The sequence below is a fragment of the Talpa occidentalis genome, unplaced genomic scaffold, assembly GCF_014898055.3.
Source record: "Talpa occidentalis isolate TD23 unplaced genomic scaffold, MPIMG_talOcc4v2.1 talOcc4.6, whole genome shotgun sequence".
NCBI lineage: Eukaryota > Metazoa > Chordata > Mammalia > Eulipotyphla > Talpidae > Talpa > Talpa occidentalis.
The window spans coordinates 112016205-112033161 of NW_023604972.1; the positions used below are offsets into that span (position 1 = coordinate 112016205).

The window sequence follows — 16957 nt, forward strand, 5'->3', positions numbered from 1 at the left end:
TCTTTGTAAATAATAAACTTGCTAGTTGGGTTAAAGTATGGTTATTGGTTAAAGGTTCAATGTTTAGTTACTGTATAGAACAAGCAACAACTAAAATCATAGCTCTGATTATACAAAGTATATTCTAATAAGTGCAAATGGTTTGTTTGCAACCATGGTGTTTGTTTTAAAGGTTTGGGCATGTTACTCCTATCCTCTGAATGCAAACAATTTGGTGAATCAGAGGATAAATAGTCTGAATTCAGATAAGAGGCAGTGTAAAGGTCAATCAGCTTTAGCTCTTTTGTGTGGTGTGTGTGTGTATTATATAAATGTGGAATTTGCTAAAGCTAGACTTTGGGAACCTTCTGAGCATCATAAAGACTTTTAATAAGTTGACAACTATTGGCAAATCAATTCACACAAAGAAATAAATGTTGATCATGTATTCAGGGTCCAAATGAAAAACAGGAAGATAAAAGTACTAGGAATGTGCTTCTCCTTTTCATTTGACCCTTATAGATTGAATATATTTGATATTTGTATTAAATAGATAGAATGGCAGAGGGTTAGTTATCATTCAGCCTTTTGTGCTTTAGTGGAATTAGAACTATATATGGTCATCAAGGCTTGGATCCTCAGGGAAGGAACACTTGAATATACAGTGAGTATGTTAGTGTAGTGGTTATGGTATTAACTGCTGGGGGAATGACCACATAGGCAAGAACCTTCCATACTTGGATAAGTCTTAAAGCAGGCCTCATGTTGAAGTCTTCTGCTAAACTGTATTTCTTTCATGAAGCAGTACTAGTCAGTATGCTGCAGTATTAATCAGTCTGCCAGTTCAGTGAAGTAAAGAACTGAATTCTTAAAGTTCACTTTAAGTAAAAGTTAATGAGGTGACTGTGAGATGTGATATTTAGGGAAAAACATTGAAGGTGAAAACAGAAATAGCTCTCTTATAGGTGCTGTTGTGCTTGACTCTATTGTGCAAACTTTTCTTAAGAGACTTGGTTTAGGCTCAGATTCCTTCTCACCAAAGCTCTACACTTGCAGTAGACAGTGCAGGTACAAGTGGAGAAAGCTTTATTTCATTATGCTGATAGCTTCGCCAGTAGCTATCTAAATGTGAGAGTACTACAGAGACATGGGGAGGGGCCTCCCTGGTGGCACAGGGGTTAAAGTCTCAGTGCTATGAAGCTAGAACCAGCCAGTGTGGCATGAGTTCCATCCACAGCCAGGACACTAACCCACATGGCGCAGCAGACCTCTCTTGTCTCACCCACTGCTGCCCTAGCAGGGTATTTCAGTAGCTCCACCTGTTCTGCTCCCCACTCTGCCTTTGGTGAATCCTATACCCCTCTCCCCCTACTCCACACCTCTGGCCTACATCCCAGTTCTTGTATGCATAAATAAATAAAAATTAATCTCTGAAAAAATGTTTTAACTTTGGAAGCAAAGTTTGTCACAAATTGTCTTGAAAATAGTGTTGAAAACGTGGTGATTAAATGACAAGATCAGAAGGGATTTTTTTCTTTCTCTGAAAATCCATTTAGTGTATTTGGGCAGAAACAAAGAGAAGATGATGTTCTTGGTTAAATTGCCTAGTGGAGGATTTAGAAGCTTTGTTTCCTCTGGAGAAAAATCTCTAAACTATAATCTTTCTAAATTCTGTTGCATGCATTGCTGCATTTCTTTTTATATGTGCTATTCATTTTCATGGCAAATGCATTTTAAACACAGTCTCTGGGATAATTATTGCCATTATGTAGTTGTGATATTTTCATTTTAATGATATTTTCATTTATTCCCTTTACTAGCTGGATTGCCTTTTGCAATTCTTACTTCAAGGCATACCCCCTTCCAACGAGGATTTTTCTGTAGTGATGATTCCATCAAGTACCCTTATAAAGAAGACACCATATCTTATGCGTTATTAGGTGGAATACTCATTCCATTCAATATTATCGTTGTAAGTTAAATCCACTTTTCCAAGTTTATCGCTTTTGGACAGTTGGCTTAATTTTGTGTTAATCTGTTAATGATTGAATGTATAACCCTTTAAAGCAGGTGCGTTTTTAATCCTTACTTGAAGGTGTTATTTGATCAAGATAATCTCAGCTATTTTAATAGGAGTCAAAGAATAACAGGGTATGATTAGAAAAACCTACTGAGTGTGTGTATGTTTTATGCTAATCTTTTCAGTTACTGTGATTTTTAGAGGTTTGATTTGCTATTGTTTCAATAATCATGCTAAATGAGTATTGTATCAGTGTTTCCAGCATATGCTTTATAACCTTATAATTTACTGAATCTGTATTTATGATCTATTTTGTTACTGAATTCTAGAATAGAAAAATTGCTATGTTAAAACTTCATTTACCTATTTAAATCATTTTTAGATAATTCTAGAAGTGAAAAATAAAGGTCAGAGTTCTATATATATAATGAACAGGAACACAGAATAATTGTTACTGGTACTGAAACATAATAGTAACTATTGCTTGCTAACATTTCAGGTGGAAATGCTTAGAGAATGTGTTCTAGGGAGAAGACTTCAGCGATCGGACTAGATGATTTTTATCATCTCAACTTAAGACACCATGATTTAAATTAGTTTTATGTTTTTCATAACTTGTAACTTTGGAAATAAGACTTATGTTTATTAAAAGCAGAAAATATGGTCCTATCTCAGAGATGGACCAATAGGATAACAGCATATACATCTTCTCTGTTTTGGAGTTTATTTAAAAACACCCCGTTTTCTTAGTTTAGAAATGTAGTATCTTATTCAAGAGTGATCACAGCTCCATATTAGCACTGAAAATTAATCAACTCACAGTTTGTGGTGCGTAATCAATAAAAGAACACCTTTCCTATACAAATGTTTATTTCTTAAAACTGAGCTCCTTGAAAGCAGAAATGGTGCCACGCTGCTCAGAATGGAGCCTGCCGTTTAATTTTTGAATGATTACTATTTAAATATAAAATGTTACTAGGACCCTTAGTTGCATATAGTAGTTGATTTCAGATAAGATTCAAGTGCTCTCAGATAAACACTGCTACAAGTGCACTTGTCTTTCTACTTTATATCTCAATGAGAAGGCTGGTACTGCACAAACCATACTACAGAAATCTGCTACAGACAGCAGGCCGCAGCAGGACAGGGCACCAGCAGGCACTGTGTGGATGTGCACAGCCTGTGCAGCAAGTTGCAAGGCTTAATTACACACTCAGCAAAGACCTGTTTATATCTTTTTTTTTTTTTTTTTTGGTGGGACCCTCGCCAGCGGCCTGGGAACAAACCGGCGCTGCAGAGGCTGCAGGCAGCCTCGCAGCCCAGCACTCAACTGCTGTGCCACCAGGGGAGGCCCCTGTTTATATCTTATTAACTGGGAAATTTTTGACGAGTTTGACATCATTTGTGAGAACATTATATTTAATAAAAGAGCAAGTAAATTTCAGTATACATTTTTGAAAGAGACCACTAATAGGTGCTATATAAAAGTACAATTGTCATATCATCCATATCAACAAAGACAAATACTGCTTAGGGCAGTGGTTTTATGCACAATGTACAATAATTTCTGTTCATTTGTTAACACAGCTTCTTTCAGACAACACTGAAATAAATGTATTATTAGATGTATAATTATAGAAAGCAAATAAAATAATTTATTTTTGAAAATCAGCACTATGATTCAGACTTTGTGCCAAGACTTTGATGTGACTGCACAATGAGCGAGTGAGGTAGCCTTGTAGAGAACCAGGATTAATAGTTTCTTAGAAGCCAAGGGAGAATTTCAATAAGGAGGATATGGTCAGTAATATCAAATGCTACTGAGAGGTTAAGGTAAAGGAGAATTGATAAAACTGTTGACATCATGGTACCATTTTGACTTTGAGAGAGATTCAGTAGAATAAAGTGGATGGAGGCAGAGATATTTCATATGGAGTGGAAGTATCACAGTGATTTTTAGACTATTTTGAGAGGGTGGACCTTGAGTGGAAGGTGTGTAACTAGAGTGAAATGTAGGGATGTATAACATGATCTTGGTTGGTGGTGATAGAAAGGAGATGTTGCGGAAATACTGTGGATATAGGTTTTAAATGGTAGAATCTTAATTATTTAGATAATTACTTGCTTTGATCTTCAAAAGTATTCTGTTTTACTCTTCCCAAATGTTATCTTTAGTTCTTTAATAATTTATCCTGTGTTTGGAATTGGGGTAAATAACACATGACAAGTCATCTCAACTCCAAGATAGCCACAGTTAGCAGAAGTGTGGACTACTTCAAAGGCATGAATGACTCAAGGGCACAATAAGGTGTTAAGATAAAAGAATATAGCTGTCATGTGCAGGTAAAATACAGTCCTACATTTAAATTAGAAGAAATGATGTATAATTTCTCTATTTTTTAAGATGGAGCATGTAATAAAAAGTGACATAAGATGACCTAGTGCTAGAGCCCCTCAACCTGCATACTTCCCCAGTATTGAGGGTTAAGTTTCATACTACTTGTATCGATCAGCTTTTTATCTGTGCCTAGTGCTCTGAATGCTCTTAGCAAACTAATTTTTTTTTGTCAGTGGCAAGAACCAGAGTTGGGGGGACTCTAAACAGGGATCTATAGGACTAGGGAGACTCACAAAAATTAATACCAGTTTCTGGCAGATAGTTCTTATACAGGAGAAACAGCTGGCAACTGAGATTGGAAGTTTCAGCTGCTATAATTTTTTTTTTTTAAAGAGATTATTTATACAAGCACTGGGTACAGTCAGAAGCGCGGGAGGGCGAGAGAATTCACCAGAGCCAGAGCGGGGAGCAGAGCAGGCAGAAGGACTGAGGTACACCGCTGAGGGGAGCAGCAGGCAGCAGGAGAGGTCTGCGCGCCATGCGGGACCCTCCTCCAGTGACCGGGGAGCATCGAACTGGCGCCGCAGAGGCCGCGGGCAGCTTCGCAACCCAGCGCTCAACCGCTGCGCCACAGGGGAGGCCCCAGCTGCTGTAATTTTGTTTGCTAATCTATCAAAGCAGTTCCTGGAATACCTTAAGAGCATGAGAAGGCAGTATATACTTTAATGCTGCCGTTGGAGGCAGTCAGGCAGAATCCTAAGCAGTATTGCAGAGGTAAAGTTTCCCTAGAGGTACATCTCGTTTTCCTTTCCTGTAAGACCTGTTTTCAGGAAATGATCTGAAGTCATTCACATTAAGGACTCTAATGAGGCATATATTCTTATGGGACTTAATGTGTTTAAATAAAGGGTGTTTACCTTTAACCTAATAGCACCGTCAGTTAAGTTTTTTGTACCTTGTTTTGGGTCACTGCGGTGGCACTAACATTCTATTCAATGCCTAAAATTTCACCCTGCTTTTGTAGGGCTCGTAGTCTACTTTTCACAGCTTTAACATTTTAATAATGGAATCCTGGAGATAAGGAAAGAATTTTTGATAATCATGTTTTTGAAATAATTTTCAGGAGGCACCATTTATGTCACCTATAGTAAGGTTCACCCTGAAGAGCTGGTCCTTTCTAAATGGAAATGTTTGCATGCTTTGTAAAAATCGTTTATGTAAATTTAAGATGAAGCAGGAAAACTAGATGCATCTTAGTCAAAACTTTGTTACTCATGTTCCCTCCCCCTCAAACTTCAATCAGCAATCAGTAGCCAGTGTGTGACTGATTTATCAGCAAATGTAATTTTTTATAATGTTGCTGCACAGTACTCTTTAAATTGGTTTGTGAATTTGTAAAAAATTTGAAAGCATTTTCATGCCTTGAAACTTATTACACTGGTGCACACTTTCACACCCAGCTTTAGTAGGACTTGAGGGAGGTTTAACCCCTGTTTTACAAGAGTAAATGAAAAATAAAAAGGGAAGAATTTTGAAATGTTTCCTTGGAGGAGGAGAGACTCACCTGTTAGTCTTTGGGTGAGACTTCTGAGTGTCCTGGAGAGACAGGACTGGGCTGTCAGTCTCATCCCCTGGCTCCTCTGGCCTCAGTGTTAGAGCCCTGTGTTTCTGTATTAGTTTCCCTCCCTCGAACCACTTTACTCTTTCACATATGTTGTATGTCTTTGATTTAAAGGAATATTTGATAAGATTAAAGATTCTGTCAGATACTCTAGCTGGGAAAGTTTGTTTTGTGAACAAACCATGGTTTTTGTCTAATATTTCATTGTCTATTTAGTAGATGTCAGTTTATTTTGAATACAAAAACGTAAAGTTTTGTTATTTCAGGTAGACTGAACTTATTTCGGTGCAGTCATTGTTTTCTTTATAAGCAGTATCTATAACTGATGTTATACCTTTTTGGTGTGTTTTAGAATTAGAGATCCTAAGTTTTTATAGCCCCCTTTTGTAAAAGAGGGAAAAAAAGTGTTTTTGAAACAAAGATTTTATCGTGAGTTCCCATTTTCCTCTCTATTTTTTATTTTGTTTAAAGGACCTACTTGCTCTTTAAATGGGCATGGGGTCAGAAGGTGCAAACTTCCAGTTGTAAAATGAATAAGTTATGTGGATGTAATGTACAGCATTGTGACTACAATTAATAATACTGTACTGCATGTTTGCAAGTTACAAAGAATTGATCTTAAAAGTTCTTACTACAAGACAAACACTTCTGCAACTTGTAGAGTGATGATGTTAACTAGATTTATTGTGGTGAGCAATTTGCAATATGTACAAATAGCAAATGGTTATATTTATACCTGAAAATAATGTTACAGGTAATTTAAAAGAAAAAGAAATTAAGTGCCTGTGGTTGCCTTAACATATTGTTTTTCTTTTCTATTTCAGATAATTATTGGAGAAACCTTGTCTGTTTACTTTAACCTCTTGCACTCGAATTCCTTTATCAGAAATAACTACATAGCCACTATTTACAAAGGCATTGGAACATTCTTATTTGGTGCAGCTGCTAGTCAGTCCCTGACTGACATTGCCAAGTATTCAATAGGCAGACTGCGGCCTCACTTCTTGGATATTTGTGACCCAGATTGGTCAAAAATCAACTGCACTGCTGGTTACATTGAAAACTTCATTTGTCAAGGGAATGCACAAAAAGTTAAGGAGGCCAGGTGAGTGTTAAATGCTCCTCTACCTTTTATTTGCTCAAAGATATAGAAGGTTGTAATAATAGAAAGATGAGCCACCCACTAGTTTATAGAGAGAAGCTAGCATAATCACTGAAAGGGGAATTGAGGTCATATTTTATTGGGATCTATTCTCTCATTCTTTTTTCCCAGTTTATCTGTATCCTCTATTTTCAGACCATTTTAATGTAGTTATTTTCATTCTCAACGTATAATAATGTAAAATGAACCTTCTAGATGATACAGCCCAGGCTTAGCACATTTTTTCTTAAGATGCCAAACAATAAATTTTTGGGCTTTGTGGACCTTATGGTCTTTCTCAAAACTATCCAACTCTGCTATTGTAGCAGGAAAAAGCAACCATAGACAATAACATTCCACTAAACCTTTATTTACATAAACAGCGACTGCCCCAGGGATTATAGTTTGCTGACTTTTTTTTAGCCCAACCATGTATGAAACTAATTAAATCTTTGAGTTTTCTTGGAGTGTATTTTTTATAGGATAACTTCATATCTTGACATGATATGTCTCTGCCTCTGTAGGTTGCCTTCTTTTAGCATCCTCTTCAGACTGCAGCTGGAGCACTCTTAGACATGAATGAAATTGAATGTGTGGAACCCAAAGTTCTAATTCTTACTTATAGATGAGCAAATGGAGGCCCAGTAACCATAAAGCCAGCCCCTGATGAGTAGCCAACCCAGTTCCTCATCTCAGTTCTCAGTTTTCAGCCTTGCATATTCTATATGATTGTTTTTGGTTTTTTTTTTTTTTTTTTTTTGCGGGACCCTCGCCAGCGGCCCGGGAATGAACCAGCGCTGCAGAGGCTGCGGGTAGCCTCGCAGCCCAGCGCTCAACCGCTGCGCCACCAAGGGAGGCCCTGATTGATCTTATATTTTAAGCTGCCTATCAATTTCCCTTAGTTTATACATGACATACAACAAATACTTTCTCTGGGTAAAATATCTTTTGATTTCTTTTTTCTCTTTTTTTAAAATATATGATCCCCAGTCACTTTATTGGCCTTCTTGGCTCTCTTCTAAGCTATACAGTGCTGCTGGTAGCCTCCAAGTGGATTTTTTTTTTTTTTTTTTAAGCCTCGAAGTTTTTATAGTTGGTGGGGATGAAAAAAGAAAACTTATAACTAATTGTATATCCTATCCTATGTGCTTGGGGTTCCCCAATGAACAAAACAGCTTTAGTTCCAACTTTAATGGAGCTTAGTCTGGCAGGGAAGATTTACATTACGCAAATGATGACACTGGAAGAGAATCTCCCTGCTTGTTATACAGCAAAAGAATAGATAGGGTACTGAATGGTAAGCTTTGATTTGATGAAGAGGACAAATTGGGTGTGAAGTCTTTTCATGAATGAAGGAGGGAAAAGTGACTAAAGCATTAGGTAGTTGAGAAGTAAATGGTAGAAGGTGATATTGACTTGAGCTTAGGTGAACAAGCACTTTAATAAGAGGGGTGAGTCCAGAGATGGTTTTGAGACAAGAAGAAGTCCACTAATACTGAGCTCTTAGTTGTGTGACTTGTGGAAATCTCATTCTTTTTGATAGGACTGTAAGGTCAATCCATGTCCTCAGGTAAAGTTTTTTAATTTAATAATTAGGAGATGTAGTAAACCTTCAGAGAGGAATTAGAAGACACAGGGAAATATAGAGGACTTGAACTCAAGTCCCTGCTTTTTGTCTTAACTCACATTTAATGTAATTATCCCTATGGATTTAGTTCTTTCATTTTGCTGTGTTCTTTTTCTCAATTTTTAAGTTTCTGTTCTTTGCTGTTTTTTTACACATTATATAAATATTTTTTGTATAACATTTCAAGTATACTGACATTTTATCTGGTATCTTGGCTATTTTTAGTGTTTCTCTTGGGATTACATTATACATCTTTTTATCATAATTTACTTCAAGTTAATACTGACTTTCTTATGGCAAAATTAGTCCTTTTTACAGTACCGCCAACATACACAAACACTTAGGGTTATTTTGTTATATATGTGGTATGCATTTCCATTATAAACCCAACAAAATAGTGTTGTAATTTTTGTGTTAAGCACTCATGTTTAATAAGTAATTTGAAGAAATTAAGTGAAGGTTTCTATAATTTTATGATTAAGGGATGTGAATCTTTAGTGAAGAGTTTAAACATACAGGGAATATACTGGTTTCTTTATGGATCTGGAGGTCCAGAGGGTATGGTTCAGAGGTTGTGATTCAAGTTACCATTGGGTGTTATTTCTCTCAGTCTGAAGAAATTTCTTTAGTATTTTTGTTGGTCAGTCTTGCTAGCAACATATTCTCAATTTTTATTTATCTTGAAGATACTTGAGTCTTGCTTTCATTTTTCAAAAATAGTTTTGCTGGAAAATATAAAATTTTCACATATTAAACATGTCATTTACAGTTTCCTGGTGTCCATTATTTTTGATGAGAGATGATCTGTTAATTTTATTCTTATTTTTTGATAAGGAAAAGTGCTGATTTTTTTTATTTTTTAAGATGCTGCAAGTTTATTTATTTATAATTATTTTTTACATCATTGTTCATTTTTAAACATTTGTGTCCCCCCCACCCCAGGTGTAGCCCCGTAGAATTTCCTTCCCCAGTGCACCCGTGCACCATCACCTCAGTCCCCTGTGCTCCTCCTCAACCCTCTGATCCCTCTCCCTCCTCCTCCCCTGCAGGATGTCTCTGATATATAATTGTGATTTTTGCTGTTATTATTTTTTTACACTGATGTCTTATTTGGTTCTACTCTATTCCTCCTATAAGTGAAACCATCCAATATTTTTCTTTTTCCTTCTGACTTACTTCACTGAGCATAATTCCTTCTAGCTCCATCTACGTTGCTGCGAATGGCGTGAGTGTATCTTTTTGGATTGCTGCATAGTATTTCATTGTGTATATATGTCACATCTTCTTGATTCAGATCTGTTTTTGGGCATTCGGGTTGTTTCCATAGCTTACCTATTGTAAATAGTGCTGCAGTAAACATAGGGCAGGTATCCTTTTGAATTAATGTGTTTGTGTCCTTTGGGTAGATCCCTAGGAGTGGAACTGCTGGATAATATGGAAGCTCCATTTTTAGCAGTTTGAGGAACCTCCACAGAGCTCTCCATAGTGGTTGGACCAGTTTGCACTCACACCAGCAATGCAGGAGAGTTCCTTTTTCTCCACATCCTCGCAGACATTTGTTGTTGCTAGTTTATTTAATATGTGCCATTCTCACTGGTGTAAGATGGCATCTCATTGTGGTTTTGATTTGCATTTCCCTGAGGAGAAGTGATGTTAAACAACCTTGCCTGTTGGCCATTTGCATTTCCTCTTTGGAGAAGTGTCTTTTTAGCTCTGGTGGGCATTTCTTGACTAGTTGTTTACTTTGTTTTGTTAAGTTTCTTCAGCTCTTTGTAGAGCTTTGTGATCAGTGCCTTGTCTTGTGTGCCAAAATTTTCTCCCCAGCAGTGGGGTATCTCTTTGTCTTCGCAAATGTCTCTTTTGCTGAACAGAAGGTCTTTAATTTGAGGTCTTCCTTCACTATCTTTGCTTTGGGTGATGAGTTTTTGAAGATGTTACTGATGTGTATGCCATGGAATGTTTCGCTGATTTTTTCTTCTATATATTTTATGGTTTCAGGTCTTATGTCTAGTTCTTCAATCCATTTTGAATTGGTTTTTGTGCATCGTGTGAGGTAGTCGTCTAGCTTCATTCTTTTGCATGTAGCAACCCAGTTTTCCCAGCACCATGTATTGAACAAACTTTCTTTGTTCCATTGCAGAAATGTTTAATTTTTTTTTAAGATTTATTTATTTATTTATACAAGCACTGGGTACAGTCAGAAGCGTGGGAGGGTGAGAGAATTCACCAGAGCCAGAGTGGGGAGCAGAGCAGGCCGAAGGACCGAGGTACACTGCTGAGGGGAGCAGCGGGTGGCAGGAGGGGTCTGCGTACCATGTGGGACCCTCGCCCGGGGATCGAACCGGCGCTGCAGAGGCTGCGGGCAGCTTCGCAACCCAGTGCTCAACCGCTGCGCCACCGGGGAGGCCCAGAAATGTTTAATTTTTAAGTCAACTGTTTAGGTACCAAAAAGATTTTTAAAAAGTAAAAAAAATCTTGTAAATGTTTTTCATATTGTAAAGAAGTTTTGCTTTAGGAAAAGAATAAATTTAGATGTTCTTGGTAGTAAGATACTCAATCTCAGGATTTATAAGGAAGACTAAACATGCATTGTTTTCTGTTGTACTAGGTGGTATTGAAGTACAAATGAAAGCATTTTTTTCTAAGTAGGGAGTAACTCACTTTTTGCAGAAACACAGTGTTTGGAACACTGTTTCGGTTATACCTTAAATGCTGTCAAGTCTAGGATAAGATTACACATTATTCAGAAGACAGAAGGTGCTTAGGTCAGACCAAAGATTATGGCTCTCAACACAGCAAGTGACATAAATGTGTGTGTTACATTAAACTTTTTCTTGAGGTATCTTTGGGTTACATTGTATGTTTTAGGGTTATAGGTTCACAACCTCCTCAACTGTATGTTAGCACTCCACATCTACCTTCAAGGCATCAGGAGTTCTTCACCAGAGTTCATGCGGCCCATCTTCCCTTTGCTCTCTACACGCTTTGCATGTATACAGAAATGAGTAAGAATCTTCATTTCACAAAAGTTATGGTATTTTAAAGTGGCATCTCAGATTTATTTAAAAGAAATTTGTGGGACTAGCAGTTGCATTTTCCAAGCTTAAGCCTACATTGAGTCATTAAAAGTGTGATGCACCTGTTTGTCATTTACATTCTAAATAACCTGAAAGTTAGAAGTAAAGGGTTAGTGAGATGCTTTCCTTAATCGATTTGGCTGATTCGTTGCAACAGGCCCTGGAGAGGCTGTCTGTAGGCCTTGGTGATCTTGATTCGCATCAGCTTATGTCTCTAGCTCTTGAAGAGGTAGCCTTGACTCTGCAGCTCGCAGCTTCCCGGGTGGCCTAGGGGGTTAAAGCTTCAGTGTTATCACCATCACTGCCTGAGTTCAATCCCAGGCCAGGGAGCTAATAACCCTCATAGAGCATAGCAGGCCTCCCCCTGCCTGCTGCTCCTCTCTGAGGTGTTAGAGAGAGAAAGAGAGAGTGTATGTGTGTCTGGCAGCATGTGAATGAGATGTGCGTGTGTGTGAATGAGAGTGTGAGCGTATGAGAATGACAGTGTGAGTGTGTCTGTGTCTGTCAGCACACATTTCCTTCAGTTTCCCTTACCCCCAAGCCCTGTGTGGGCGATGGCAGTGGGCCCAAGGTCATTGCTCTGCACAGTGGGTTTGCATCACCTAGGGGAATGTTACCAGCTGCAGCATAAAAGGCCTTGGAAGTTCACATTGGCCAGGAACGTGCAGGGAGAGTAAGGGCCCGTGGCAGCTTGACACTTCCAACAGTGGCTCAACTCTAATTTTGAAACTCTAATTTTGAGTTTCCCCTCTGTCCTCAGGATCAAGCCCAGTTTCTTAACATTGCCCTGGTCTCTGGCAACTAAAATAAAGCATAGCAATGTTTTTATATATAAAAATGTAGCTTATTATTCTAAAGTTTGTATCAGCCAGCTAACCTGCTAAATTTTGTACCTCCAGGAAAGTCAAGAGTTTTCTTAGAAAGTGTTTAAAATTTGCTTTACTGAATTCTCCACCACAAAAAGCACTTTTATGTAGGAATTCTTTGCGCTTCACTCTGTGACATCTAGGTTGGTACCATCATTTCCTCCTTGGCACTTTATGTGTGGGTTTGCTTTTCTCCATCAGTTTCCTTCTTCATGAAGAGAAGAAAAAGATCTGCTGTAAGTACCCCAGGTTACTATGCCACTCTGATTTGGGGATGGCCAAATGCTCCCTCTTTTTATTACCACATCACAGTCCATATTCGATTACGAGTCTCCTTAATTTTTACTGCCATTAAATATGTAAACATTTAATTATCACTGTCTTTTAAGCAATGTTTGCTCCCCCCCAAAAGTGTAGTTGCCACAGAATTTCCTTCCCCAATGCACCCCGTGCACCATCACCTCAGTCCCCTGTGCTCCTCCCTCCCTCCCTCTGATCCCGCTCCCTCCTCCTCCCCTGCAGGATGTCTCTGATTTATAATTGTCTGTTTTGTTCTGTTACTTTTTTACATTGATGTCTTATAGGAGGAATATAGGGGAACCAAATAAGTGAAACTATCCGATCTTTCTTTTTCCTTCTGACTTACTCCTTCTAGTTCCATGTTGCTGTGAGTGGCATGCAAAGGAGACTTCAACCAAAACAGAGACAGCCCACTGAGTGGGAAAAATTTTTTGCACACCATACAACTGATACAGGACTGATCACAAAAATAAACTTTGTTTTTGTTGAGTCATGTGAGTTCTTTGTAAACAATCCAGTCAAGAAATGCACAGAACTTTAGAGAAATGTCTTTAAAGAGGAAATGCAAATGGCCAACAGGCATATGAAAAAATGTTCAGCCTCCCTTATAATCAGGGAAAGGCAGATCAAAACCACATTGAGATACCACCTTACACCAGTGAGAATGGCACATATCAAAAAAAAAAAAAAAAAAAACCAAGCAACAAGAAATATTGGCGAGAATATGGTGAAAAAGGCACTCTCCAATTTGTATTTTCATTGAGAGTTTACTTGTTCCTCCTTTTCCTTGTTACTCCAGTGCTCTAAGCGCCTGCCTCCCAGGACGGGCAGAAGAGGCTGGACTTGAGCCTTCCTTCCACAGCTCAGTTAGGCTCTGCTGAAATAATTTCTCCCCCATGCTGGCTCCCACACAGGATTCTGCTGGTGTCGATACTCAGGAAAGCTGATTCCTTGTATTCACTCGTTATTTCCCATTTTAAGGGCTCTGGTTTTGCTCTGTGACCTCACTTCTCTAAGTCCAGGAACCTGTCAGGACTGCTTGTTCCTCCTCCAGGGTCCCTCAATTCTTTTATTCCTTAAAGGTAAGGACCTCTCTGGACTCATGGTGTGCTAGAAAGCCCATTCTCCTTTCCACTGGCTAAACTCCTTTTCTAAGCAAGTCAGCCGTCCTTTCAGCCTGTCACACAAGAATATCCAGGGTCGTTGGCTGAATCTTGGGGAACAGTTCTTTCAATTTGTTAGTAGCACCTTCTCTCAGGTTTGCAACAGAGGGCAATTGAGCATTTTCTTGAGTTGGGAGTAATTTGTCTTTGTTTTTGTCTTTTCATCTGACTCAACAATGAGAAATCTGCTATTCCTGGAGCTCTCCCCTGCCCCAGGGTGCTGGCCTGATTATGTTTTTTATTAATTGTATTCTTGTCTCCCCTGTATATGATCATCTACTTTCACATTGTTTTCATCAATTTAACTGATGTATCTAGATATGGTTCTGTCTTTATATATAAAAACTTGGAATTTGTGCTGCTGCTTAGTGATTTTCTATCAAACAACCTGTTTCTATCAATAATAACATCTCTTGTCTTGCCCAACAGAAAATAGACAGGAAAACACTTATCTTTTCATTCAGTCAAGGAATGTAAGAAAGCTACATGGTGAATAAGGGTTACTTAAACTCCAGGAAATGTGATTGTAAATGATTTCTAGAGTATGTAAATTCTTCAGACATGCTTTGTTTCTCTGGTTCAGCTATATAAATCTGAGTTCAAAATGGTCTTGTCATAATATCTTTTTGATGAAATTTGCTTCATTATACAAAATATGAAATAATATAGTTTATGTAAAAGTGGTATTAAAAGAATTTCTTAGTCCCTCTGTATCATACTATTTCATTTAGCATATCTCAATTGGCCAACATAGTACTACTATGATTGCACTTTTGACTTATGTACATAGGGTTTTTTGTCTATAGCCCTTAAAGTTTCTGCACCCATTCATGTGCAGTTGTCCATTTGAGAGTCCTATTTAAGGGTGAGGAAAAAACCCTTTTCAAAAGTAGTACGGATATTTGGATAATTAAAATTGCAAAGCCACATACATTGAAAATTACTTAGTTTTCAATGTGAAGATCTCAAAATGAGCTTTGGGGCTCTGAAGCAAGGAGAAGGAAAAATCAAACACAGAAATGAAATTTTAAAAAACTTTATATCTTCTGAGATGAGTGCGATTGCCATTTGTAGTTCCAGATCAAATTAGTTGTTGCCACTTTCAGAGCTGTATGATTTTGGCACATAACTGACTTTGCGTTGCTGTTCTGTTGTGGATCATAGTTCAGTTGGATACAGAATTTCCTACTTTCCTGGAATTTTAAAATCAGTATGCCAACAATGCAAAAACATTTAAGTCTAGATTTTGTCTATAGTTAAGATTTATAGGACAATCTGTGCTTTTTGCTTATTTATCTCCACGGCCTACCCCCTGTAGATTTTTAATTGTAAAATTATAATGCTTAACATTGGAGAGAAAGAGCATAAGTGCTCAAAATGAGTCATTTTTGTTGATTGTGAGTCAGAATTACATCCTAGAGTGAAAGTACTATCCTACAATTTTGGTTTTTGGTCTTGATTTTTTTCCATTTTATTATTTTTTTCCCCTGCACCCTTCTACACATGTGCAAATTCATGTGCCCTGTCTGCTGTTTCTGCTGGCACAGAACCTTTACTGGGCTTCATTTGTGGTAGCCTTTGGGTTCTAAATGTAGAAGTGACAACATTAATGGACATCAGATGGAATGCTTATTAAGTGTAATATTCAGATAGACTCTATTTGTTATTAAAGTTAATACCTAGGAGTTTACTGTAAATTAAAAGGAGTTATTCTTGTAATAGTAGGATATTCTGTTGTCATTGCTTATGCTAATGAGAATAGCATTACTCTCAGTTCTTGAAAGAATTTACTAATGAGCTCACTTAACTCGGACCTGTAGCTCCCTGCCCAGAACAAGATTCTTTAGATCAGCCATTCTTGAACGTTAGTGGTTCATTAGAATCACCTTGAGGACATGTTAAAACACATGTTTGATTCAGAAGGTTTTTGGGTGGAGTCTGAGAATTTGTATTTCTAACAATGTCCCAGATGCTGCTGCTGATCTTGGGACCAAGCTTTGAGGGCCACTGCTTTATGTCAGTGGGATATGGGCACTCTTGCTTTGCATACCTTTTGCTGGCTCAGGATGCTGAAGCTGATATTTACCCTGTTAGGTTGAATTTAAGATTGCGCACAGCTGACTGATTTACTGGTGATGGAAACTACTGGCTGGTTTCCTCAAAGAGATTTATTTCCCTCCCTGGCTTTTATTAAAATAATACATGTAAACATAAGGTCAATGTTCCAGAACAATTCTGTATGACTGACCTCTGGTTATATGAATTAAGTATTCAATACAAAGTTACTTCTGTTTGGATTATGGCAGCTTTGTATTGCTTAGATATTTAATTGCAATATATTTGGTTGAACTATGGAAAAAATTTTATTTAAAAGTGATTCATATATTGGTAAATAAAGCTGAAGTTTGAGGGAGTGCCTTAAATAGTGAAATCCCATTACAACTAGACTGACTGGCTGTGGTACTTAAGTACCTGGTAAAACCTGCTTTATACTTTGGAAGAATGGCTTCTTTTATGTGGTCTAATTGCAGACATTACTAGATAAGCATTTTTGTCTCCAAAAAGATTTCATTTGTTCAGGCTTACCTGTCTGTCTACCAGTAAATTGGACACCTTCTCTTTAATCTTATCTCTGTAGGGAAGTATCAGCATACACAATGAAATAGGAAGTGATTTTAAAATAGTCTTCACTTTATAAAAGAGCATTAGTTATTAGGGTATTTAAAGGAACACAAGTTCAAACCGAGCACTCCTTTGACCTTCGCTGTTCTGAATGGCAGTACCTGACACTTTAGGTTTTCAGCTTTGACTACTTCCTCTCTCCA

The 16957-nt window shown here is 37.8% G+C and overlaps 1 protein-coding gene across 2 annotated transcripts in view; it reads left to right on the forward strand.

Moving 5' to 3' along the window:
- The window catches only part of PLPP1 (phospholipid phosphatase 1), a 77367-nt gene that overhangs the window by 40349 nt on the left and 20061 nt on the right, over positions 1–16957 (forward strand). The window contains exons 2-3 of one of the 2 annotated variants that reach the window (XM_054687968.1): positions 1800–1951; positions 6783–7063. In XM_054687968.1, the coding sequence (XP_054543943.1) occupies positions 1800–1951; positions 6783–7063 (433 nt within the window). The remainder of the gene's footprint in view (positions 1–1799; positions 1952–6782; positions 7064–16957) is intronic. The other variant, XM_054687967.1, reaches the window with a different exon arrangement.